The following is a 24,899-nucleotide window of genomic DNA, read 5'->3' as shown; positions in this document are numbered from 1 at the left end:
GGAGCTCAACGCTGCAGGAAATGGTGGCACGCACAGCCGGACACACGCCATCCCCCCTTTCCAGGCGCGTAGGAGGCCGGCGCACACGCGCTCGGGTATTGCTGTGCTCGCTTTGTTTTCACATCTAGAACTTGTCTTCCTTATTGCGAAGTAGTCACCTGCTATTATTACGAGGCAATAGCATTTTCATCCCTTTTTTACAGATGAAAAAGGGGGTTAGGATTCCCTTGCAGCTCACAAATGGAAGTCAGGATGGAACTTCACCCCCTCCCTGTGGCTCAATCAGATCACATACGTGCCTCTACACTTAATCACCTCTGTCTGGGGATAGCAGCAGGAGCGAAGACTCATCACGTAAACATCCATGTTTAAAACAAAAAGGCGTTTCTCAATATTAGCCCCCCTCCCCAGCTGCTTCTGTTCCCTCCAACAGCTAAACTTCTTGAAAGACCTGTCTGCACTCAGTCTTGTTACTTCTTCATTCTCTTCTCCCTGTCAACTTTCCACGGAAGCTACTATTGCTTCCCAATATCCCAAACTATCTGGGCTTAAGGACCTCCCTTCCCCCAGGTGTCTATACCAATATTTGTTATCCTTTAGGCCCTTGCCCCCAGTGGGGGTTCTCCAGGATTTCAGGGATCCCCCCGCTCCCAAAGCAACCATCTGAGGCTGAAAAACCTAATTGGAAACGCTATGGATATTTTATCCAGGTAGATGAGCTTTGGAAACACTCTGACTGATGTTTGGTTTCTTCTTGGTCCCTCAACCAAAATTTAATCTATTGTCTCCATAAGATTACATATCAGGGTAAAAAAATTCTTAAAAGCCTCCTCTACAAATATTAGTAGGAAGCTTTAGCCTTCTTATTGAGCAAGTAACTTCAGCTTGTCCCATCTGCCAGAAACACAATTCTGATAAAATATAAAGTGAGTCAAAGACAAGAGTCAACTCTTATATGAACCAGTGAATTTTGTATTTTTGTGTTCATACCTGACTCATGCCTGGAAATTTAGAATTAAAACCATAAGATCTCTATTCATTTCTATCTGTATATATATATATATATATATATATATATATATATATATGTTATACAGTTGTAATATTTTCTTACCTCTTGGTAGCATTACCAAGTTCACTTACAAAATCCCTCATCCTTTGTTCCAATTGACTTAGAGATAAATAAGCACTTATATAAATTAAATATTCCCCAAACTCGCATAAATTAAAGAAACAGCGTCTAATACTTTTAATGTAAAAAAGAAAAAGTATTCGTATAAAAACTAACCCAAATGTTTTAAAAATTCAAGCTCAATGAATTTAGGTAAATCTTTGCCAAGCAAGGCTAATTTAATGTTGTTAGTTTAATACAAATAAAAGCTATGTCTTGTGAGTTATAAACATTACATCTAACACAAGCAATATTTTTATTTTATTTGGGTATATTCTTCCTAAACGTCAAACAGGTTTACTAGTCAAACAAGCTAGTATTACATCTACTAAATGTTTAAGATTATAAAAATATAAGTTTGCTTTTAACTAAACTGAGTCATTCTGAAAATTTTATTTCAACAGTAATTATGTTTTATAATATGTCAGCTTTAAGACACTTTCCAAGGTCTTTGGTAATTTAAAACCTTAGACTTATGCTAAACTTAATTAATAGATATTCATTAAATACCTAGATCATTTCTAAGTAATATAAAATAATGAAACATTAGTTACTAAGCCTAATGTTAAGTTTACATACTTTCTGCTTATTTTTTTTTGTAGAACAGAGAGGTTGTATTTGGATCTGTTAATAAATGTGTTCATTTGTCCACACTGAAAAAATATACTATAAAAATGTATATAAGTATGAAATTTAATGGGATATATTCAAAAGCTTTACCGGTCTGCTAGAAAATGCTGTATATGACAGTTCAAAATGATATAACTCCTAGTTTTCTCTGTCAAATAGAAGTTACTGATAGTTAACAATTATAATCAATATGTATAAATGAGACTACTAAAAGTAATAATGGCAAAGGGGAACAACTTTGTATGCAAGATATGCAAATATGTTTTTGTTAAGGAAAAGGAGAATAGCTTTGTCCTAAATTAACTAGTGGTTCCAAAAAAATATGTTAAGTCAAAATGTAAACAGATATTTTAAAGATTATAAGAGGTTTGCAGAAAAGAAATTTTATTTGTCATGGTCAAATTTAATGAGAATGTAAGATTGTCACAAAAGAGCTCTAGTATCAAATATTACACTGATGCATAACTAAAATTTGGCTTTTTCTCTGTTAAAATAACAAGACTTTCTTGGATTGTTGGTCTGTTCTTAATAAAAGGTTATAAATGCTCTTTATTTCCCTCTGAGTAATCTGTCTAAAAGGCAAAGCTTTTATGTCTTATCTAACAAATGCTTCATGTTGACTTCATCATGTCTTCAGTTATTTTTAATGGGCTTTTTAATTTTAAAGGAGTTAAGAGTCTTTACAATCGTGTTACCTCCTATGCTTACTTTAATTTTTTGTCACTTTGATTCAATAGATAATCAAGTATTACTTCTCACTATCCCATAATCTTATTTAATCAAATGTCCAAACCTTCTGATAACAGTTGACATTTTGCATTCCCCAAACTAAATGTGAAATATCTTTTACATCTAACACTCACAGTAGGATTTTCCAGGGGACCCAAGGGATTTATTTGTTCTGTCGCCTTGTAACAAGAGAACTGCTGGAAATAATTAAGTTCATTTAATACTGTATAAATTGAATGGGAAGCATTATCCAGTCCTCCCCCCAAATAATGCTGAGTCTTTCCTAAATTAAATTTTAATGGGTACAATGTTAATTATGTAAATATTTCCAAAATTATATAAAATTCTTAGAGATTTGTCAGTGTGTTCCCGGCCCATGATATGTTTGTGTTTCTCAGCATCCTGGTGCTGCCTTGCCTGATATTAGACAACAGCAGCACAGTGTTATTAGTCATAATTTCTATTATTTTTTAAATGCTAACTTAGTCACAATTTTATTTTTTTCCATTTAAATCCAATGTATTCTAGACCAGTGGTTTTCACTTGGAAATTCACATCGCTTACCTATGGAATTTTGTTAATACACAGATGTTTAGGACCTTTTGTTCACTGGCAATTGGATTTCATTCATTTCCTAAATCTCATGGTTTTAAATATGTTCTTACTATGTGCCTGGCCTCTCACTGGCTTGAAGCTTTCCCTTTTAAACGGGCCACTGCCACCACTGTTGCTAAACTTTTGTTAGAACAACAAATATTCCCACATGGGGAATTCTGGCTCCTTCGAGTGACTGTGAAATCCATTTCACCAGTTAAGAAATACAACAAGTTTTTTCTCTGCCCCACAAATGACATTGTCTTTATCATCCTCAGTCATCTGAAATGATAGAGCTAGTGGACTATAAAAATTAAAGCTTGCCAAACTGATGGAAGAACTCAATCTTTCACGTGCTAAGGTTTTTTACCCTTGCACTGATTGCCCTCTGATTTTCTCCAGCTGGATTACATCAACCATCCCCAGGTGAAATAATAACTGGCCCACCCATGAAAATTTCCTATTCTGTCTGGGCTCTTGAGGATTCTCACCTGGTCAATTCAGACATTCTAAAATAATTACAAGGATTTTTCCTATCCTCCATCCATGCTCCCTAACAATTCTGCTGTTCTCATGGCCTACATCCCTGCAGTCCTCTCTCGGCCTCACTCTGTGCTTCCTGGCATCCCAGGCTAGTCAAGCCTCGTCCACTAGGAGGGTGTACCTATTGGTTTTCCTCCTGGCACGTGCCCAGACTGGGGCTGAGGGACTATTAGCAGTAAGTGGTCCTTAATCCCCTGGCACACAGACTCCAAATGCCACTCCCTGATGAATCTAGTCTACTGAGATGACATGCCAGTGACTGGAGAACCCAGCCGGCTTTGGAAAGAGAACTTGTCCATGGCCACACCCTAGCATGCTCCAGGACTTGGATTACTAAAAGGAAGAGAGTAAGTGTGCTTGAAAGGTGCTGCTGCCCACCTCAGAAACACAGCAGTATGCCAGAGTGATTTACCCAGCCTGTCCTAGGTCGAGTCTCCACTTGGAAGCCAGAGCCTTGGGTCAGAGGTCCCTATCTGCCAACCTGTTTGAACATGCTGCCTTGGCTTGGACTGGACTTGGCTTGGACTGCCATGGACTGGACACTTGTTCGGTTAGCTCCAGGAAGTGCAGTGGCAGCTGGGAGATACCTGAGCCAAGAGGGGTCACACACTCCACCCAGCCACTCAAGCCAGGTATGTGGCTTTCTGATATGACACTTCCCTCTCCCTCACTGCTCCCCCAAGTCTTATCAGTCACCCAATTCTGGGCCCACTATAGTTACTTAACAGTTCCCTCTGTTTCCATCTACACAGCTGCTATCGTAGTTAGGGCCCCATCATCTCTTACCTAGAGGACTGGAACCGCTTCCTAGCTCTTTTCCCTGCTTCCACTCTACCCAGTTCCAGTCCATTTTCACTGCTGCCACAGAGATAACGAAAGCACAAATCTGACCATATCATTCCCCTGCTTAAAACTTTTCTGGCTCTGTACGTGGAAATATAAAATGGTGCAGGCACTGTCGAAAACAGTATGATGGTTCCTGAAAAAGCTTAAACATACAATTACTATATGTTACAGCAGTTCCACTTCTGGGTATATACCCAAAATGATTGAGCGCAGGATCTCAAAGAGATACTTGTACGCCCATGTGTATTGTAGTATTAACAATAGCCAAAAGGTGGAAGGAACCCACGTGAGCACTGACAGTGAATGGATAAAGAAAATGTAGAATGTTCATATTATGGAATATTATATAGCCATAGAAAGGAAGGAAATTCTGACACACATTACAACATGGATAACCCTAGAAAACATTATGCTAAGTGAAAGATGCCCGTCACAAAAAGACAAGTACTGTATGAATCCACTTACAGGAGGTCTCTAGAATAGTCAAATTCGAAGAGACAGAAAACAGAATAGTGGGTACCAGGATCTGGGGGGAGGGGCAGGATGGAGAGTTAGTGTTTAAAGGGGCAGAGTCCAATTTTGCAAGATGGAATGAGCTCTGGAGATGGATGGTGAGGATGAAAGCACAACAATGTGACTGTATTGGGTTGCCAGAAAAATCATGACACATTTTTGCAACGAAAAACTTAGAAAAATACATCATGACTTTTCCAACAACCCAATGCTTAATGCCACTGAACTGAACATCTAAAATAGCTAAGATGGTAATTTTTATGTTATGGATATTTTACAATTTAAAAAGACACCTCACTGGCTCCTCTTTATCCTCTGGAGAAAGTCCAAGTACTCGTTATGGCATAAGGATCTGACCTTGCCCATCTGTCTGTGACCATGTGGTTTTTATCCTTTATTAGATTGATAAAGTGTGTTGGTGCCCCTAAGACCACCCCCAGAGTCAGTGATTCTCTAGGAAGACTCTCAGGACTCAGCATATAGTTGTCCTCGTGGCTAAGATTTATTACCACAAAAGGATACCAAACAAAATCAGCAAGATGAAAAGGTGGCATTTTTAGTCACAGCCCCGGGTTTCAACTGGGGGCTGCCCATATAGGCATTTTCTGCTTGGCACCTACCAAAATTCCAGACTCCCAGAAGGCAATCAGAGATTCAGCATAAAGCACATTGTTTGTACAAGCAATCTAGGCCATTAGCCTTATGTTATCATTTAGGAAAAGGTTCATATCAGTGTAATAAACTGTCTACACGTCCAAGTTCCCAGAGGCCAGCCAAGGACTCTCCCTGCAAGCAGGCCTTTCTAAGGAGAGCAGTCTGAGACCTGCTAGGCTAACTCTTGTCTGCACATCATCTGCCCAACATCAACTCCTCCACTGCCTTCTCACCATAAACTGCAGCCATATCAAACTACAGGGTACTTCCTAAACATGCTACAGTGCTACCTGTTGACCCTCTAAGCACAGGAGATTCTCCTTGTGCTTGGACCCCTCCTTCGCCTCCTTGCAAATTTATTCAAGAGGGACATCTAACACCTCTGTGAAGCCTTCCTTGATTAGATGAGGCCAGCCAAGTCACATGATCCTTGTAGTATGCTGCCATAATACCTTCTCCATACCCACAGCACTTCCCACTGTCTAGGACTGTGACCTCCTTGAGGGTAGGGAACAAGTCTTATTTGTTTGTATCCCCTGGTGTTTAGCACATGGTTTGGCAGGAACTAGTAACTGAATAAAATTTGGGTTAATTATGGAATGTGTGATTCATTAATTCACAGAACAAAGGAAGGTGCCCACATTATTCTGCTCATTCCTTCCTCCGCCTTCCAACCTACATCTACACTCAGCCTTCCCTCCTGTCTCAGAGACAGAGCCCTCTCCTTCCTGCCCAAGGATCTAGAAACTACTACCACCAGCCCTCACCATGACATTCAACTTCAGGTTTGTTCACTGTCTTCAAACAGCAAACTCACCTTACCTGGCGGGTATTTCCTCCGCTGGGCACGTAAGCACATATACTAGGATGCCCTCCCCTTCATCCTCCAGCTATTTATCCGTTTACCCCTCCCACATCCATCGCTTCATGGCCAACATTTTAGAAAGAGTTGTGCACCTCCACCAACTGCAGCTTACAGACCATTCCCTCCTCCATGTACCACAATCCAACCATGGCCTTCCTGTTCCCCCAACCTGCCCCCCTCAAGGCAGCCATAAGCTCTAAGTTGCCAAATCTGGTGAGCCTATCTCAGGGTCCACAGCACACAAGCAAGTTCACTCAGCTCGGCTTGGTTTCCATGACTATACTCTTCTCAGTTTCTTCCATTTATCCAGAATTTTGTTTCTCAGTACCCCTCCTCAGCTCCTCTTCCTCTAGAAGACTCTTCCGTCTTATTTTCCAGAATTCTGACCCATGTGCCTTTGTCTCTCATTTCTTGCCTTTCTTCATTGTATATACTCAGTTAGTTTGGAGGGCCAGTAATTAATAACCTCCATTTTTTTTCTTTTTGAGACAAATGAAAAGCAGAAAATGGAGATAAATGTTGGTTGGTGAAGCGGATGGCTTTACATGTAGAGGTGAAAAGGAAGGTTCCCCTTGCATTCCTGAACCACACAGACTGACCCATTCACGGGCGTGCTAGATGGCTGGCTCCAGCTGCTTGTGGAGAGCAGCAGACAATTCAAGGGGAACTTTCCGGGCTGTACATCTATATGACCTTATAATATCGCTGGACAGCATCCCCACAACATCCTCGCTGGCCCTTAGCTAGTTCCTGTCATAGTTTGGGGCCCACCCCATCCACCCAGTTGCCCAACCCTGAAATCTCGGGAGCAGCCTTGGCTACCACTTTCCTTCACCTTTACCCTTAATAGGGCAGCAAGACTGTGGCCTCTTCACGTCTCCCCCTGACTGAGCAGGAAGTCTGCTAACTGGTCTCCTGCCTCATCTTGGGGTATAACCCCTGGCCTGATCCTACACATGCAGCTGGAAGGAATCTTCCTACAAATCTTGTATGTCATCTCATTCTCCTGAGTGAAAGCTGTCAGTGGCCCCTGGGCCATCAGAAGTTGAGTCACACTCCTCAGCTGAGGAGCAGGTGCCTGCCCAGCCCCCTCTCAGCATTTCTCACCAAGCCACCAATTAACCCTTCCTTCACTATATCCACTCTGGCTCTGTATTTCCTTTGAAGCATATCCATCTGGCAAAACCATCCAGCTCAAACCTCATCCCACCTGTAAAGAAAGCCGCTCCAACCAAAAAGAAACCCAACTGCTTCCGCTTTCATGTATGGGTTGCACTTTTTGCTAAACGGAACACTCAGTGGTGTAGGAAGCCATGTGATGTGACAGAAAGTCCAAAGTTGTTCACTATCTTTGGTCTGGGCCCTTACAGGGCCTGGGGACCAAGAATGGGCAAAGGAGTCAGGAACTTGGATGTTTTGTTTTTTGAAGTTTTTATTGGAGAACGGTGTGTTTTTCCAGGACCTATCAGTTCCAAGTCAAGTAGTTGTTTCAATCTAGATGGGGAAGGCGCAGCTCAGTGGCCCACGTGGGGATTGAACCGGCAACCTTGGTGTTAAGAGCACTGCACTCTAACCACCTGAGCTAACTAGCCGCCCCAACTTGGATATTCTTAAATAAGAAAACCTGTTATCTTACAGCTGATCCTGGCCTGAAAAATGGCCTCTTATCTAACTAACTACAGAACCTCTATGGTATAAGAGCCCCAGTACCATGAAGGCGGATTAACATTTGTATTTTATCCTTGCAAGAGGACAGGTACCATCTCCTGTCTTCTGGGGTGGCGAGAGTCTTAGCTCCCCCTTCCTAGCATTTCTGTATTGTGTGAGAAACCATTTGCTTGCATCTGTAGAAGTGGTAAGTGCTTTAATTCGCTCCCTCTGAAATCTCTGAGCAATACAAGCCCACTGTGTCTTAATAATCTATCAACATGTCAACACGCCCGTCAGTGTGTGTAGGGGCCAGCAGGCCAGATGCTGTCAGGGGAGCCTTGACTTGAATACCACAGCACATACTCCATGGTCACCTCTAGTCACAGTCACATTTGCCCTCTCACTCATGCACACTGACACACCAACACATCAGCCATCACAATCCCACTGCCAGCCCCAATGCCACTGTCACCCTCTCTAGTGCCTGCTCGCTCACGCTCTCTTTCTTTCACTCTGACCTTCTCTCTCTCTGCTTCACCTTGTTGCTTTCTCTCACTCACCCCCCGCCATTATCTGGCAGTGCCATTTTATACACACGAAGAGCCGTCACACCCCCTGGGACTCCCAACCTGCAATGCGTGAATACTGTGGGAGACCATCTTCCTTCACCACACTTCAGGAATTATCCGGGGCTTCTTACTCTGGCGACAGACACCTGTTTCCATCACAGGCCTCATCCCAGATCCTTGCACCACAGAAAACTCCTCAACACTGCTCCATGCCCAGGAAGTCCCCATTCTAACCCCACACGGGATAGGAGACTGAGCACCTGGGTGTGTGACACATGTGTCAGGAAATGGCATGGACATGGGGCAAAAGCAGGCCCCACTTGGGTCACGGCCCGACAAAATTCCAGCTTGGGCAGGCAGAAGCCCAGCACAGCGTAGCTCTTACCTGCCGGCCTGGCTCTCCAGTTCCAGGAGCTGCTTGGGTCTTCTGGGGCTGCTCTGCCATTCTGGGGTGCTGGGGTCTGCAGGCTGCTGGGTGGGTGCCGCCGGATCCCCCTGGCCACCTCTGGGGGCTCCAGGCCTGTCCTGCCAGGTCTCTCCCAGCTTGGTGACCGCATTCTTCTCAAAACCAGCCAAGGCACTGAGGAAGAATGAGTGCCCTTATGGAGCGGGTGTTGTGGGACTAGTCCTTGCTCACCCACTGCACGCTGATGTCATCTCCTGTGGACACAGCGGGCTCCTCTCCTGGAGGGCGGGGCAGAGAGGAGCCCAGCACCACCCCCACTTCGGGGAGCAGTCCGCCTCAGGAGGACCCCAGCACCGCTACTCCTTTCCACCGACAAAAGGAAAGGGGAACAACTTTGTATGCAAGATATGCAAATATGTTTTTGTTAAGGAAAAAAGAGAATAGGTTTGCCCTAAATTCAAATAACCAGTGGTTCCAAAAAATATGTAAACGGATATTTAAAAAATTGTAAAAGGTTTGCAGAAATGCTACTTATCATGGTTAAAATTGACTACAATTTAATGAGAATACAAGATTTTCTCATAAGAGCTCTAGCATCAAATATTATACTGATGCATAACTAAAATTTGGCTTCCTTTTTTGTTGAAATAACAAAACTGTCCTGAGTCGTTGGTCTGTTCTTAATAAAACGTTATAAATGGTCTTTATTTCCTTCTGAGTAATCTGTCTAGAAGGCAAAGCTTTTATGTCTTATCAAACAAAGCTCATCCCCACATGTACTAGATGGAGCCTCAGCCTTTGATGCTTTTGCCACCCCGAATCCAGCAACGAGGGAGTGGCTTCCTTTGGGAGGTCTTCCCTCCTCCCTGGCCCCACATCACACCTACACTTGCACACCCCTCCCATCACCATCCCCATCCTGAGGTGCTTCCACGGGCCTTGTTCTCTCTGCTGGTGCCTCCTCCAGAGCCTCTATCCTGTATGACGGTGCTGCTGCTTGGTGGCCTCAGGCACCAAAAATGTCATATGACCACTAGGCCAGAGGGAAAGACTGAGTCAAGAGCTTGAGCCTGGCATTCCAAAAAATTAAACTCTAGTTCACCATCCTGGCTCAAACCTCCCAACATCAGCAGCCTGCCTTCAATCAATGGTGGGGCTACCTAAGAACAAGACCACACCACCAGGTACGTCCAGCCCTGGGACTCTTTATTTATGGAAGTTAATCCTGTAGTAGGCAGGCTCCTTGCCTTCAAGCTGGGAGAACACGGGAGTAGTTGTAAGGATCTCGGCCCGGACCCTAGGTGGAACAGACTCGGCTGGACAGACTCAGTTTTAAAAATCATACTTCAGCTACTCCAGCTAGACTCTAAGCAGAACTTCCCGTTAGGACAGTAAACGCCTAGCTTTACAAGAAATGGGTTGCAAGAGAAATATTAAAAATGTTTTACAGAAGTAGTCTTGTCACAACTGGATTGGACCATTTCACAAAAAACTAACAGCTCTTTTTGCTTCTGTACACCTGCTTTGCTTCTGCTGGGGAATAAAAGGTTAAAGACCAACATTCCTCAGTTCCCCCTTCCTCCCCCTTCCTCAGGCCTTGAAGTTCCCCCTTCCTCTCCCCACCTTCATGTTAACATTTCAGGAGGCCTTAAAGCAAGCTAACTTTAGTTTTTCACACACCCCCCCACAAAGAACATAAAGGTCTTCCCGCCCACCCCCATCACCCTTCCTCACCCTACTCTTAGGAACCAAGCCCAGCCCCAAGGAGCCCCAAAGCTCAGAGCAGGCAGGTCCGTGTGTGCGCGCGTTGGGATGGGGGTCCTTCTGGGTGGATGGTCCGGCTGCCCTGCCCACGTGTCCACAGTTCCTGCCCTCAGACAGCTCTGAAGACCAGTGTCCAGGGACGACCGACATCAGGGCACCCGACCAAACGGGATTGGGCCACAGGAGCCCCTTTTGGCTCCTTGCGGGCAACCAACTCCCTTCCTCTCTCCTGCCTCCGCCCAGACCATGGTTATGCTCCACACGTGGTCAGTGGGGCCTGCTTCAACCCAAGGCCAGTGAGACACCTGGTCCAGCAGACCAGCGGGGGAAGGGCAGCAGGAACCCAGGGTGGCCTCAAAAGTGTTATCGGTCCATCTGTGATCCTCGCGCGCCATCTGGCGGCCAATGCAAGCACGGCCACAAGAGAAGCGCTGCCGAGGGCTCGCTCGACCGGAGCAGCCATTTCGTTTTGTGGACGGTCGCATTTCCCGACAGGTACCGCGACACAAACTCAAGGCTGTAGGAAATGGCGGCCCGCGCAGGCGCGTACACACGCCAGGTGCTCACGCCGGGCGGAGGCGCATGCGCTCACACGTACGTAGTACGCACAGGCGCACACGCAAGCACCCTGTATGCGCAGGCGCATTCGCACGCGCCCGGCGCAGGCGCAGACACACACACGGTCCCGGGACACGTACGAGGAGGCGCACCTAGGAAGATGTCACTCTGGACTAGGTGCAAATGCGCCTGCGCTTGCTGCCCAGCCCCCAGGAAGACTGGTGGGGGGTTCTCTTTGAATCCACCCCTTTTTCCCCAGTCCAGAATCTTCTGGCTTCCCACAGAGATCGTGAAAGCTCTAGAACCGAGTTTGTCAACCTCGGCACTACTGACATTTTGTGTTGGGTAACTCTGATGGGGGCTGCCCTGTACATTCTTTTTAGGACGTTGGGCAGCATCCTGTGGTCTCCACCCAATATTTGCCAATAGCACCCTCCTCCCAGCTGTGAGAACCAATAGTGTCTCCAGACATTGCCAAGTGAGCCGGAAGGGAGGGGCGGCAGATGCTCCTGGTTCAGAACCAGTACTGTACAACAATGGTTCTGAGCCTAGGCTGGACAGGAGAATGAACTGGGAGCTTTTAAAAAGACATTAATGGTGCTTGCTTCGGCAGCACATATACTAAAAAGACACTAATGGTAGAGCCCCACCGCAGAACAATTAAATTTAATCTCTGCATGGAGCTCAGGAAGCTTTTTTATTTTAAAAAACTCTTTCCAGGTGTTTCTCAAGTGCAGCCAGAATTGTGAAACACTGTGTTCAAGAAAGTTTGTATTGATTTTGGAAACTTTTACACATCAGATCCAAAGCCTGGGCTCTAGAGTTAGCCGGATCTGGGCTGTATTCCTAGCTCTGCTCCTCACAGGAGCCCTCTTTATTTATTCCACTGTTAACATTGCATCAGAAGCCAGATTCTTACCCAGGTTTGGGGAATATTAGGCGAGATCATGCACACAGCATGCGTTACACGTTAACCAGCTGGGAGTTACTGGTTCTGGGTCTTAAAAATAGGCTCCAAAGAACAGATTTCATAAGTTAGCTTTTTAAAGTTTTTCCTGAGGGTTTTCTTAAAACCTCCTCCTGCATTGGGATTCAGCTCTGCCACTTGTATGCCCTTGGATAAGTCACTTAAACTTTCTTTGCCTCAGTTTCCCCATCTTATTCATTTCACAGGGCTGCTGGGAAGATTGTAAAGCAACTAGCAGAGCACACTATAGGTGTCCATTATTGTTTTCACTCTATTAATTGTCAGTGCAATTTGAAACAAAATCTCACATAACAGGGCCTCATACCTTAGAGATCTGTTGTCTCCACCCCCACCCCCCAGCATCTCAGCTCCAGTGGAGGTCACAAATGTAAAGAAGTAACTTCAGTGTGGTATGAAAATGCAAAAATGCACTACCCTTTTAAACACCTAAATAAGACCATGTTTCTGGTTGGCTTAAAACTTGAAATAAGCTCCAACCTCCTTATTGTGTCATTGGCATGCCTTAACCAAGGCCCTGCACCATCTATGGTCCCCCTCACTGACTAGGCTCCAGCCACTCTATGCTTTGGAACATGCTGAGGGTATTCCCACTGCAGGGTTTTTAGGCTTGCAGTTTCCTATCTGCAGCTCTTTCCTTCTCCTCCTGAGCTCACCTTAGTCACTTCCTTCCACTCATCTAAGTAGTAGCCCTCCTCACTGCCCTCACTCTTATCTCAGTATCCTGGCTATTTCTTTCAGAGCGCTGTTCTTCCCAGGAGGCACAGAGACCTGCATTCCTGGTTTTTGTTCTTCATTCTAATTAGGCGCAAGCCTTCCAGGATTGTGGGGAGGACTGTATGAGATGCTGTGAGCAGAGGGCTGTGCACACTGTAGGTTCCCCAAAGTTAAGTAGCTATTGTCATCTTTAAGAATATCTGGTATTAAAGGCCAGTCAGCCATGCCTCCCTTGACGAACCTCCTGTTCCACTATTCCCCCACAAGGACCCTCAGCGCCAGCCACACACAGCTACATACAGTATCCAGGAAATTCCAGATTGTTTAGAGTCCTTTGTACATCCTGTTCCCTTTGCTTGGAGGACTCCTATTCACCTTTCAAGATTCAACTCAAAAGCTACTTCCCCCATGAAGCCATCATGCATGCCCCCCTTCCCCTGCTCCAGTATACGTTATTGTTCCTCTGGGCTGGGCTTTGCACCCATCCTGCCCCTTACATAAGCCATGTCTGATTTGTCTGTGTGCTCCAGCCTCCAGCACAGGGCAGGTGCTTGTCCAAGTGGTTGGTGACTGAAAGAGTGGGTGACTTCTTGATTATGGAGAACTTCCTGGCTGGAGGCAAGAAGGTGCAGTGGAAGGCTTTATGGACCCAGAGGCAGAGGCCAGAGGGTTCCGGCTGGGGCTTCGGCCCTTGCCATGTGCCATGGGCCAGCTCACATGCCTCACTGGCCTCGCCTTTCCAGCCAAAGGCAAATGCACACCTCAGCTGCCTCTCTGCACCACAGAAGCTCAGCACTGTTTGCTGATGCCTTACCCCTTCAAGTTTGCCGTCATGTCCTCCAGGTCTGCTGGGCTGTCACTTTTCTTGTCAGCTGGGACAACAGAGCCCAAAGTAGTACTGGAGCTGAGGGAGGAAGCACACAGGCCTGCTGAGGTCTCAGACCAAAGGAGACTGGGGGCCCTGTTCTTCCCCTTCCCAGCTGCCTTCTCACAGGAAAGGGGGGGCCTATGTCTGTCAGTAAAGGCTGGCCTCTCAGTCCTGCCATTGGTGTGGCATAGGCATCACTGTGTGTGATAACATCTCGTGAGCCCTGGCTGTGGCCTTAACACCTGAGTTCAAGACAAAGCGCCGCCCTTGACCAGCTAGGGATCTCTGAGGAAGCCTCCTGATTTTGGATATCAGTGTTCTTGCCTGACCTACACGTCTTGGGATCCCAGAAAGATGGTCCCTTACTAAATGGTCCACACACCCACAGCAAGGTGGCCACTCCCACTGGTGGATTGGTAGATGAAATAGGGCAGAAGCCTGCAGCCTGGGAATGCACAACCTCTTCCCATTGCACCTTCATGCCCTTGGAGCCATGTGCCCTCTCCAGCTGCCTCCACATGTTCCCTGGAGTTCTTCCCCGACTCCAAATTTCTGGGCCAGGCTGCCGTCCCTACAGGAGAGGTTCACTGAGACTTCCTAGCAGGGTTCTTCCCAAGCTTTGCCTCCTGATGTCCCTCTGCCACCTTAGCTTGGGCCCTTGTGGGTAGGTGCTGGGCTGTCAGGATCCCACAGACTTATCATCTGTCCCCCTCCCACACTGTCCCCAGTGGGTGTGTCCAGCTGCAGGTCGGGGCCCCTCCCAACCTTCCCTATCCTGTGGTGATCACCTGATAGGAAGGTGGCATGGCGCCGAGATGTGTGAGGGGGATTCTGGGACAGTGGAGCTGAGGCTGGACCCTGAAGGCTGTGTCTGGCAATGGGAATAGTCACCAGACAGTCACCCCACTCTTACCTGGTGGCCTCCGGTCCAGGTTTGCGAGGCTGAGAGTTGGCACTGTGCACACCCTGATCATCCAGGAGATGGGCGGGGGCGGCAGCGGAGCACACCCTGTAGAACGAGGCCAAGCCCAGGCTGTGTTTAGGATTTCGTGTTTGTATGTCTGCTCCCTCCTGACAGGTGATGGGGACTGAGGAGATGCTTGAATGGATTCTCAGGGCATAATACTCATATCTCACAGCTGCCTGACACCAGGGCAGTGTGGCCTAGTGGTTAGGTCTATGCTCCCTGGAGGCACATTGCCCAGGTTCAAATCACCACTTTGCTACCTCTCAGCTATGTGACCTTGGACATATCACCTGACCTCCTTGGGCCTCAGTTTTATCACTAGTGAAATGGGGATATCTATGTCTGCCTCATAAGTTTTTTGAGAAGGGTAAATGAGTTAATAGATGACAAGTACTTAGAATAATGTCTGGGCCCTAACATGGGCTAAAGTGTTCCGTTATTATTACTGGGCCCTGTGGCCGTTTGCCGTCTAGCTCTATCCATAAACTTTATACAGAATGAGTGGGTGCTCTTAGCCTGCCTTCCTAGAGGTAAGTCACATTCTCCATCTCTCAGGCAGACTGACACTCACAGCACGCCGAGCAGTCACAGCTCACAGGGCACCTTGTCAGCTGTGAAAGCCTGCATCCTTCATTACGTAGCACACTCACAGAACAGTCCCTAGTGTTTGGCTCCAAACACGTTTACACCAGTTGTACTTGCAACCGTAATCACTAAATTCAATTATTAAGTAAACTCATGAAAATTAGTGGAAAAGGCAAGTGGTTGTTTCTTCCATGAGAAACAACCTTTTCTTTGGGAAGACGGGGAAAGGCAAGTTTCGTTACAAATTGTTATCAAAATAAGTATAAGTAAGGGGGGGGGGCCGGCCGAGTGGCTCAGTTGGTTAAGAGCGTGAACTCTGAGCAACAGGGCTGCCGGTTCTATTCCCACACGGGCCAGTGAGCTGCACCCCAGCTGAGCTGCCGCTGAGCTGCCAACAGGTGGCAGGATGGCTCAGCTGGTGAGAGCATGTGCTCCTAACAACAAGGTTGCCGGTTTGACTCCCGCATGGGATGGTGGCTACGCCCACCCGCAACTAAGATTGAACACGGCACCTTGAGCTGAGCAGCCCTGAGCTGCCGACGGGCGGTCCGATGGCAACTGGACTTGGAGCTGAGCTAGCGGCGCCCTCCACAGCTGAGATTGAAGGACAACAGCTTGGCTGTTTCCCTTCCCCAATTCCCCATCACTGTTCCCCTTCCCCTATTCCCCAATAAAATCTTTAAAAAAAAAATCAGTATACGCAAGTCAACATAAAAGACTGGGTTAAAAATCATAGAAATCTAGAATATTCTTCAGCTTATTTTGCAAGTTAACTTGAGGTCCAAACACACTGGACCAGAAGTCTCCACGACAGCCACCAGCCAACCGAGCTGGTCTGCACGACTCGCTGTCCAGCACACAGTGATGCAGGCTGCAGGTGTTGGCTCCCTCACAGTTCTGCCCACAAGTGGCAGTTCAGAGAACTGAGGGCCCCAGCTCAGTGACATTTCTGGGCACCTGCTGAGGCCCAGTGATTACAGGCTGGGGCCTGCTGTCCCCTTCCCATGTTGACTTGGGCTCCTGGATTTTGAAGTCTGAACTGTTGATCCAGGCATTGGTTGCAAAGTAGTCTAGTTAGTGAGGGCAGGGGGCTCCCAGTGGGCTTGAAGAAGCAGGGGCAGCAGGAGGGCCAGTAGGGAAAGCAGTTGGGAGGGGCTCCCCTTTGGGGTGCCCTCCCCGGCCAGACTGCCCTAGGGCAGGGTGCTGGCCGGCAGCATGCAGTCAGGCTCTCTGCAGACACTGGCTTTGCCATTCCTCTCTGTCCATCTGTTCTGAACCATAAGGGTTCTAGCACAGCTCAGAGCTGAACTATCTGTCCCAACATCTGCATACCAGGGATGACTCATACTGGTTTGGAACCACGTGGGGATAGGTGGGGCCTTGCTACTCCCCAAATCACCTGAGAAAGTGGTCTCTGTCGCCACCCAGGTCTAAGAACTGAGAGCCCAGCTAGACATGCTTGTCTCACTAGGGATGTTGCTTTTCCTCTCACTGAGGCTCAGAGCAGAGCCGGCTAGGGGAGGAGGATGGGGTGGGAAAAGAAGGCTTTGGGGCTTCTGGAAGGGATGGTAGAAAGCAGGGATGAAGGACCTCCTTCTAGCTGGTTCTCAGAGCTCAGCCAAGAAGCAAGAAGGCACTAATTCGTCCTCCATTTGGTCATTCATTTGTTAGTTTGTCCCTTCACTCATTCCCCACATGCACAAGGAGGAGTAAGATTCAAGCATAGGTAATTCCCAGAAGTGGAGAGCCCAGGGACAAAGGACATTGTTAGGGGTGGGAGTACCAGAGATGGGAAAAACAGTAAGGAAATGACCAGCGTCAGTGCAGCCCAAGCAGTTTTGGCAACTTGACTCTGGCCTGTCACCAGGGGCATAAGAGAGTCAACAACTTGGGGCCACCTGCCTCCCCTGGGCCGCTCACCCTCCTCTCCCAGAGCTGATGTCTACTCCAGCCAAGCCTTCAGATGGGGAGCCCATGGCTCTGGATACCACGTTGCCATCCCTTGACTGTGTACTTGACATGTTAAGGCAAGAGAAGCATTTGGTGACTCAGATTGGGTTTTAATCTAATTCAGATGCCCTGGGAGTGGGCCTCAAGGACCAGAAGCCCAGGCCCTCGGCTGCCATCCCACTCTGCTCCAACTGGAACCAAGCCAATATCAGCAAGTATTTCTGCTTTTATTCCAAACCTGGGAGCAAGAGTGGAGCCAAGAAAGAGAGCAAGGTGGCAACTCAGGAGGAGCCCGGCACGATGATGGGCTGGTGGCCAACACAACAAGGGGCAGACATTTGGGGCCACTAATAAACCATAGAGCCCAGAGCAGAGAGAAAGCTTCCCAAGACATCCTGGGTCCCCTTCCCTCATTCCCAGGGCTGAGTCCCAACTAGGGTTGTGGGGCTCCACACTGAGAAAATGGTGGGCTCTTATCCACTACCGGCTGTGCTGCCTGTTAAGGCAATGCCCACCTCTCAGCCACTGCTCACCACACCCAGGCTCTCCTGGTCAGTGGGATGGTCGTAAGATGGCTGGGCACAACCACCCCCTCTGGACTCATCATTCCTCACCATGTCTCCACCTCCCATCCTTATTCCCCATCCCCATGTCTGCCTTTGTCCACAGGTAATTGTGGAAGTCCCTGCTAAATGCTATGCTAGGGCCCAGGCATCCTTTGGTCACTGACTCCCCCAGTGTGATGGCTTGGCGGCCTTACTTGCCCTGGCCACTGGCGGGGATGCTTTCAATGGAGTAAAAGCACAGTGAGGTTGGGCCAAGGGCTGGGGTAGGGATGGCCTGGAGTTTCATCTTCCTGGAGTTTCAACTGGTTCCCTGAGAGATCGTGGCAGGGGTCTGCCCCTGGCCAGGCCTCACACATTCCTTCATTCATTTGTCCAACAGATATTCACTGAGGGCACACGGAATGAGACAGTCCTGGTCTCAGCTCCATCCGTGGATCTTGGACTGGGGGCCACGTGGGCTCTATGTCCCTGCACTGAATTACCTTTCAGAGTCTGGGTTGGGGTCCTTGAAGGCCTCCTCACCAGCCAAGTCTCTTTTGGGCTCTCTGGGACTGGGGACTTCCTTGTCTTTGGAGTCCAGGGAAGACCTATGGAGGAAAGAAACGTAAGTTAACTAGAGCAGCAACCCACACCTATGTGGAGGCAGCTACCTCATCCCCAAATGCCAGCTATCTCCAAAGAGCTTAAAACCTGGCATTACAGGATTGGCCATTTCTCAAAATCTCATAACTACTGTTGATTGAGGGCAAGACCCTGTTCTCATGACTCTGCATGCATTAACTCTCCACACCAACCCTGGGACAGGGGCACTGCTATTACCTATGCCCACTTTCCAGATGAGCAAAATGAGGCACAGAGAGCCCTGGTGACTTACCCCAAGGTCCACAGTTAACAAGGGGAAGAGCTCGGATTTGAACCCAAGCGTTCTGACTTCAGAGTTCTGGACTATAATCCTCTGTGGTGTAAGACTGAGCCTAACTAACCTCCTAATTAACCTCCCTCTGTTCTCTCTGAGGTCATCAGGGAGCCCCACGGTGTCAAACCTAACAGAGATACTCCTATCATTATTGCCATTCAGAAGCACTGATTCAGTGGGATAGTCCTGCCTTCTCTCCCCCTTGTCCGTCCATATGACTCTGTGACACTACCTCCTACCTCCTTTGCCACACCTTCCCAGTCCTTTGCCTTTTTCTCTCCTGCCCTTTAAATGCTGGTGTTCCCAGTATTCCTCTCCATCTGCATGCTCCGTCACCTTGGCCACCTCCCGTGCTCCCATTGCATCAACTGTCCCCCTCAAGCCACTGACCTCCGCTTGTTCCCACCTCTCCTCTGTGCTCCTGACCCAAACCCCCACTGCTTCACAGACTGGCCCTCTAGCAGCTACATTCAACGTGGCCAGACCTGACTATGCCCCTAGCTGCCCTCGGAGGGGGGATGACGAGACAGCTGCCTCCTCCACACTGGGGTCTGTGTCCAACTTGCTGGCTCCTCTCTCCTTGATTCCCTTGACATTGTACTCCATGTAAACATTGACATTGAGCCCCGTTATTTCAGCTCTCATCTGTCTGCATATAACATGGAAATCTCTTGAGCCCTGACCTGTTCCCCAAACCTCAACCACAAACTCTCAAATGCTTCCTGGTAATATGCATTTGGATGCCTACAAATAGTCTCATCATATATTCATGCAAAAAATATTAAGTATATCACCCCTCCCTGCCCCCTTGCCCTGCTAGGTCCCCACTAATATAATGAGTTACGGAGGAAAAGGTGCAGGGTGGGAGTCAGGCAGCCTGGGTGGAGGTCCTGGATCTGCCTGCTCTCGGCTGTGTGGCCCTTCAGAGCCTGTTTCCTCACCTGCAAAATGGACATAGTGACTGCACCTACATCTGCATGGGGACACCTGCTAGGCTGTTTGGGGCAGGGCAGGGCTTGGAGAATTCTAGCTTTCCCCCTTTCTCTCTAAGTCGATTATCCCACTGGAAAGAGGGAGAGGGGTGCCCCAGGGGTTCTCAATGGGCTGTTGTAGCTTTGCCACTCCCACACCAAGCATCAGAAGCCTCATGGCTTCCTCCTGCACGTCTCGGGGGTCACTTGGCCCATTTCTCAGAGAGTGGTCACCTTAGAAGAACCAATGAAGCAGCTTACAGTGTTGCCTTATTAAAGATATCACACTGGATGATTCTCAACCATTCCAGTAACAAACCCTCCTGCACTCCTGTTCCGGGTCACGCCCTGTGCTGGGACCCAAAGGAAGTGTCTGCCCTCCAGGCACTCAGGGCTTTGGGGGCAGACCGATCCATGAGTGGATAGCTGTGTGGAAAATTCTCTGGTGGAGGTAGGAACACAGCACTGTGTGAGCTCAGCAAGAAAAGCCCCTCACAGACGCTACCTCAGAAAGAAATGCAGGGGACGGGGGTGCCTAAGAGGGGAGACATCTGAGGTGGAACTGAAAAATGGAGAGGGGGAAGGGCACCCCAGGAAGAGCCTACAGCCTGCACAGATGAATGGGGGACACACGGAGGACCGGGAGGCTAGAGTGGAGGACCCAGGGAGTGGGGGGTATGGGAGAGGAGCCAGGGAAGGGGGTTAGGTGGGGGAAGGGCTCAGCAAGGTATTGAGTTCAGGCTGCAGAGCTTAAACAGGAGCTCCAATGCGGGTTTTCCCCAGTGGGCTGCCAAGACTACTACTGCCTTTTAAAAATGTCACCTAGGCAGAGATGTGGAGGAGGGTCTGGGTACAGGGCCCGAGAAGATGATTGCAGACAGCTGGGTGAGTGAGGGTGGAGGCCTGGACCCAGGGGAAGGCAGTAGGGGCAGAAATATCTCTAAAACAGAATGGACAGGACTCAGTGCCCGAATGGGACGGGGCTGTAGAGAGGGAGGAGCCGAGGAGAGTAAAGGGACCTAAAGGTCTGTCAAGACTCATCTTGAATGTCAGTTCCTCCCTGACCACCCCCGCCCCCATGCTGGTGAGAGGCCCCTGCTTGGAGCTCCCACTGCCCCAGGGATTATCTTGGGCACATGCTCTGGTCTCTCCCCAGGGCCCTTGTCTGGCTACTTCACTGCTGCTTCCCAGGCCCTGGTACGGGGGTCAGGTGTGCAGCAGGGCCTCAGTCGATGCTACCTGAGCGAATAAGTAAATGAGCAGGAGACGGAGTGCTGCCCCTCCAGGGAGAAGTAACTTCTCCCTGATCAGATCTCCTCTTGCCCAGCTCCAGCCCCCCAAACCTGCTTACCTGTTACCTGGCCTTCTGCCTATTCCCCTGACTCAGGGGTGTGGCCTGCTATGCTCCCTGCTCGTTGTGGCCCTCTTGCTCCTCACCCTCACCAGCACCAGGCATGGTGGCATCATGAGCTGTCAAGGCTGACCCAGTGACCCCATCCCAGTCTTGGTGGCTCCCCTCACACAGGCAGGGCAACTGTTCCAATGATGTCATGGGGCTCCACCGACCCTGTGTCCCCACCCAGCACAGCTGGCCAGCCATCGGCAGGGCTGAGCCCTCACAGCTGGCTTGTGTCTGCGTCTGCCTCCCCCACCAGGCGGATAGTCAGCAACTTTGGCCAGGGGTGGTTGCCACCGGGTCCCCAGGGCTGGGCCTGGCCTCCCACAGAGCAAGTGCTCCCTCCCCAATAATTGTGGACTTAAAGAGATGGGGGCAGAGAACCCAGGTCGACCATGTCTCCCGCCAACCAGCCCCCAGGCATCATCATTTGCCTGCTGGCCCTGCTGACCCCATGTCTAGAATGGTATGGAAGGAACCCAGAGAGCAGCAGGACCCCTGTACCTCATTCCTTCCAGGTCTGGGGCCATCAGGCGGAGTCCCGCCCCGGGTGTCATGATCTGCAGGCGAACAATCTCCTCACCTCTTGTGCTGTGGCCAAAGGAGAGAGCCAGAGAGCTGCTGGTCAGAAAAGTCTCCCATCTCTTCTGGGTGTCCAAGAGCGTTCTCCCTCAGGAGCCTCCTTGCTAGTGCAGAGAGACCTCAGACCCATTGCCTTTTCCTCCTCTTGTCTCGTCTTTGGCCTTGAGTCCTCTTGGTGCTACAGCTAAACTTGGGCCATTGACCTCCAGGCCCCAGAGGAAGGAGAGTGAAGGGGCCCTTCACCAGTCTCACACCCTCAAGCTCAGACCTCTCCGGGCACACACAGCAAGGGGCCCTCTGGGCGGAAATGAAAGCCCCTTGTGTGTAGCTGCCTCCGGGAGCCCTGCCGATGGCCCCAGTGGAGCATCCAAAGTGGCTATTTGTGAGGCTGGAGGGAATTCTGAGTCCATGGGCTGATCTGGATTGATGACAAACAAGATGCCCAGGAAAGTTATAGACCAAATTTGGAGTGAGAGCCAGTGGGAGAGGGATGGCAGAGTCTGGGCTTCTGAAGGCAAGGGACCAGGTGCCCATTAGCCCACAGAGGATCACAGATTCTCACCACTCAGAGGATGCTTTGAGGGCTCCTGTGTTCAGGGCCTGGCCCGCAGGTGACTGCACACACCCGTCCAAGAATTGGTGTTATTTTTTTTTGGCCCCACTGCAGGGCCTGACACCCAGCAGGCTCAGGCTGTGGTGATGGCCAGGGCTAGGGAGAATCTAGGCTCCATAGCTTTATGGGGTTAACCCTTCGCCCCAAACCACACCTCTCCAGGTCCACAGAGTGAGGCCTAACCCATCCTTTAAGACCCAGCCCAGGTCACATTACAGCCACCCACTCCTTCCTTCATTTGCACTTGGGCGCTGGTCTGGGCACCTGGCTGAAGACGGGGCTGAGCCCGGCCTGCCCTGGTGAAGCCCCCAGCCCAGCTGGAGGGAGATGGGGAAGGGGGAGGTGGAGACTGGCAGGTGTTTTAAATGCTGAGACCAGACATGGTGTAGCAAAGGGAAGCCATGGGATGGGCTTGAAGTGAGGGGTGAGGGGCTTGACATGATCAGACTGGCAATTTCGAAAGGCCACTCCAGGGTCTCAGGGGCAGGAGGGATCGGAGGATCCAGAGTGAAGGTAGGGAGGTGGGTGAGCCTGGGTGTTGACCCTGGCACCTAGCTTCAACCTCGGCTCGGGGCCCATGGAGGGCCAGGTCAGTGAAATGCTCATCTCTGTCCCTGCTGGGGACACTGGAGATGATGAGAGTGAATTGGCAGGGTTGCCAGGGACAGAGCCTCTCTGTACATGAAAGCCAGGAGGGGCCCCGGGCCACACGGGCAGCTCTGATCTCCACGTGTCTTCTCCCATGACAATGACGATGACAGCATAGAGCTCCTGGGTGCTGGCCCTACCTGCCCCACCTAAAGCATGTGATGCCAGGAAGCAAGGACATGCTCCACTTGGGGATATCACCGGCAAGTAAAACATACTTTCTCACTGGAGTTTCTTGTTATGTCAGAGAGGAAATAAGAACAGTGTTGCCTCAGCCTGCCTAAGCTGGCGTCTCTCCTCAACACCTCCTCCTTCATCATTCCCCTGAGCAATTGCTTCTTAAAGTCACAGGTCAAATGGGAGGTCTTCCAGAAGGGCTCTTACGGGTTGCATTGTTCCCCCCCCCAACCCAAAAAGATATGTTGACGTGCTCACCCTTGGTATCTGTGAATGTGACCTGATTTGGAAATAGGGTCATCACAGATGTAATTAATGAAGATAAGGTCATGCTGGAGTAGGGTGTGTCCTAAACAATATGACTGGTGTCCTTAAAAGGGGGGACATTTGGACACAGGAACACTGGGAAGACAGCCACGTGAAGGCAGAGGCAGATATTGGAGTAATGCATCTATAAGCTAGGAAGCACCAAGGACTGCTGACACTAGCAGAATCCAAGAGAAAATTCTAGAGTAGATGCTCCCTCCCCCAGAGCCTTCAGAGGGAGCACACAGGTCTGCCAACACCTTGTATTAGGACTTCTGACCTCCACAGGCTGTGAGCATAAGTCTCTGTTGTTTAATCCACCCAGTTTCTGGTACCTTGTTGTGGCAGCCCCAGCAAATTCATACAGGAGCCTTCCAGCCTCTCCTCCCCTGAAGCCCCCCCCCACCAGCCCCACCACTTCTCCAGACCTTCGACCCCAGATGGCTCTAGTCCAATTGAAGTTCTCAACTAGACTGAGCTGCTGAAGGCCAGGAACATTCATTCAGTGCAGCCCCTGCTGCCCGTGGGAACACGACTGACAGCGGCCTGTGCCAAAGAATGTGCAACTCGCCAGCTAAACGAGGGTGAGAGGCAGGGGAGTGGGGAGGGAGTACAGGTTTCGCCTGCTATCCAAAAGTAGGGCGTTCCTATGAAATCGTTCGTAAGCCAAAACGGCGTAAAGTGAAGAAGCCATGAGCTGAACACTATTTTCGCTTGTTTTTGTAAAAATGAAAATCTCTGGACTTCTTTTGGTTAGCAGAAACATATACTAATGTAGGTCTTTCAGCTCGTAAAAGCAAAGTGGCAGAAGGCAAACTTCGGAAAAACTGGATACCTGTACCTCCTCCTCTGGAGCCCACAGACGCACTTCCCTCAGAGGCCAGAAGGTGGTGATATTGGTGTCTTTAGTTTTTTGAAGAAGGGCCCTGCAAATCTCCGCAAGTCTCTAACGGGGAGCACCTGACAATACCAGGCACCCAGGTACCACGCAAAGGACTTGACAAGCATTACCCTATTTAGTATGTGGGACAGCCTTGGGCAGCAGTTATCACTGCTCCCTATTTAACACATGAAGAGACTGAAGCACAGAGAGGTAAAGCAACTTGCTCAAGGTCACACAGCCAGTGCAGAGCAACACTAGGGTTTTGCCTCGTGCTGGA

General features: G+C 49.2%; 1 protein-coding gene across 2 annotated transcripts in view; it reads right to left on the bottom strand.

Moving 5' to 3' along the window:
• ZNF185 (zinc finger protein 185 with LIM domain) overlaps nucleotides 1–24,899 on the bottom strand; it is a 66,626-nt gene that overhangs the window by 15,864 nt on the left and 25,863 nt on the right. Inside the window, exons 13-18 of one of the 2 annotated variants that reach the window (XM_019664257.1) lie at nucleotides 21,918–22,004; nucleotides 18,613–18,717; nucleotides 17,535–17,627; nucleotides 14,976–15,071; nucleotides 14,009–14,098; nucleotides 9,150–9,344 (exon numbers count right to left, since the gene is read on the bottom strand). In XM_019664257.1, coding sequence (XP_019519802.1) covers nucleotides 9,150–9,344; nucleotides 14,009–14,098; nucleotides 14,976–15,071; nucleotides 17,535–17,627; nucleotides 18,613–18,717; nucleotides 21,918–22,004 — 666 coding nt within the window. The remainder of the gene's footprint in view (nucleotides 1–9,149; nucleotides 9,345–14,008; nucleotides 14,099–14,975; nucleotides 15,072–17,534; nucleotides 17,628–18,612; nucleotides 18,718–21,917; nucleotides 22,005–24,899) is intronic. The other variant, XM_019664258.1, reaches the window with a different exon arrangement.

This window comes from Hipposideros armiger, unplaced genomic scaffold (genome assembly GCF_001890085.2).
Source record: "Hipposideros armiger isolate ML-2016 unplaced genomic scaffold, ASM189008v1 scaffold_419, whole genome shotgun sequence".
Taxonomy (NCBI): Eukaryota; Metazoa; Chordata; class Mammalia; order Chiroptera; family Hipposideridae; genus Hipposideros; species Hipposideros armiger.
This window is presented reverse-complemented; position numbering and strand designations above follow the sequence as displayed.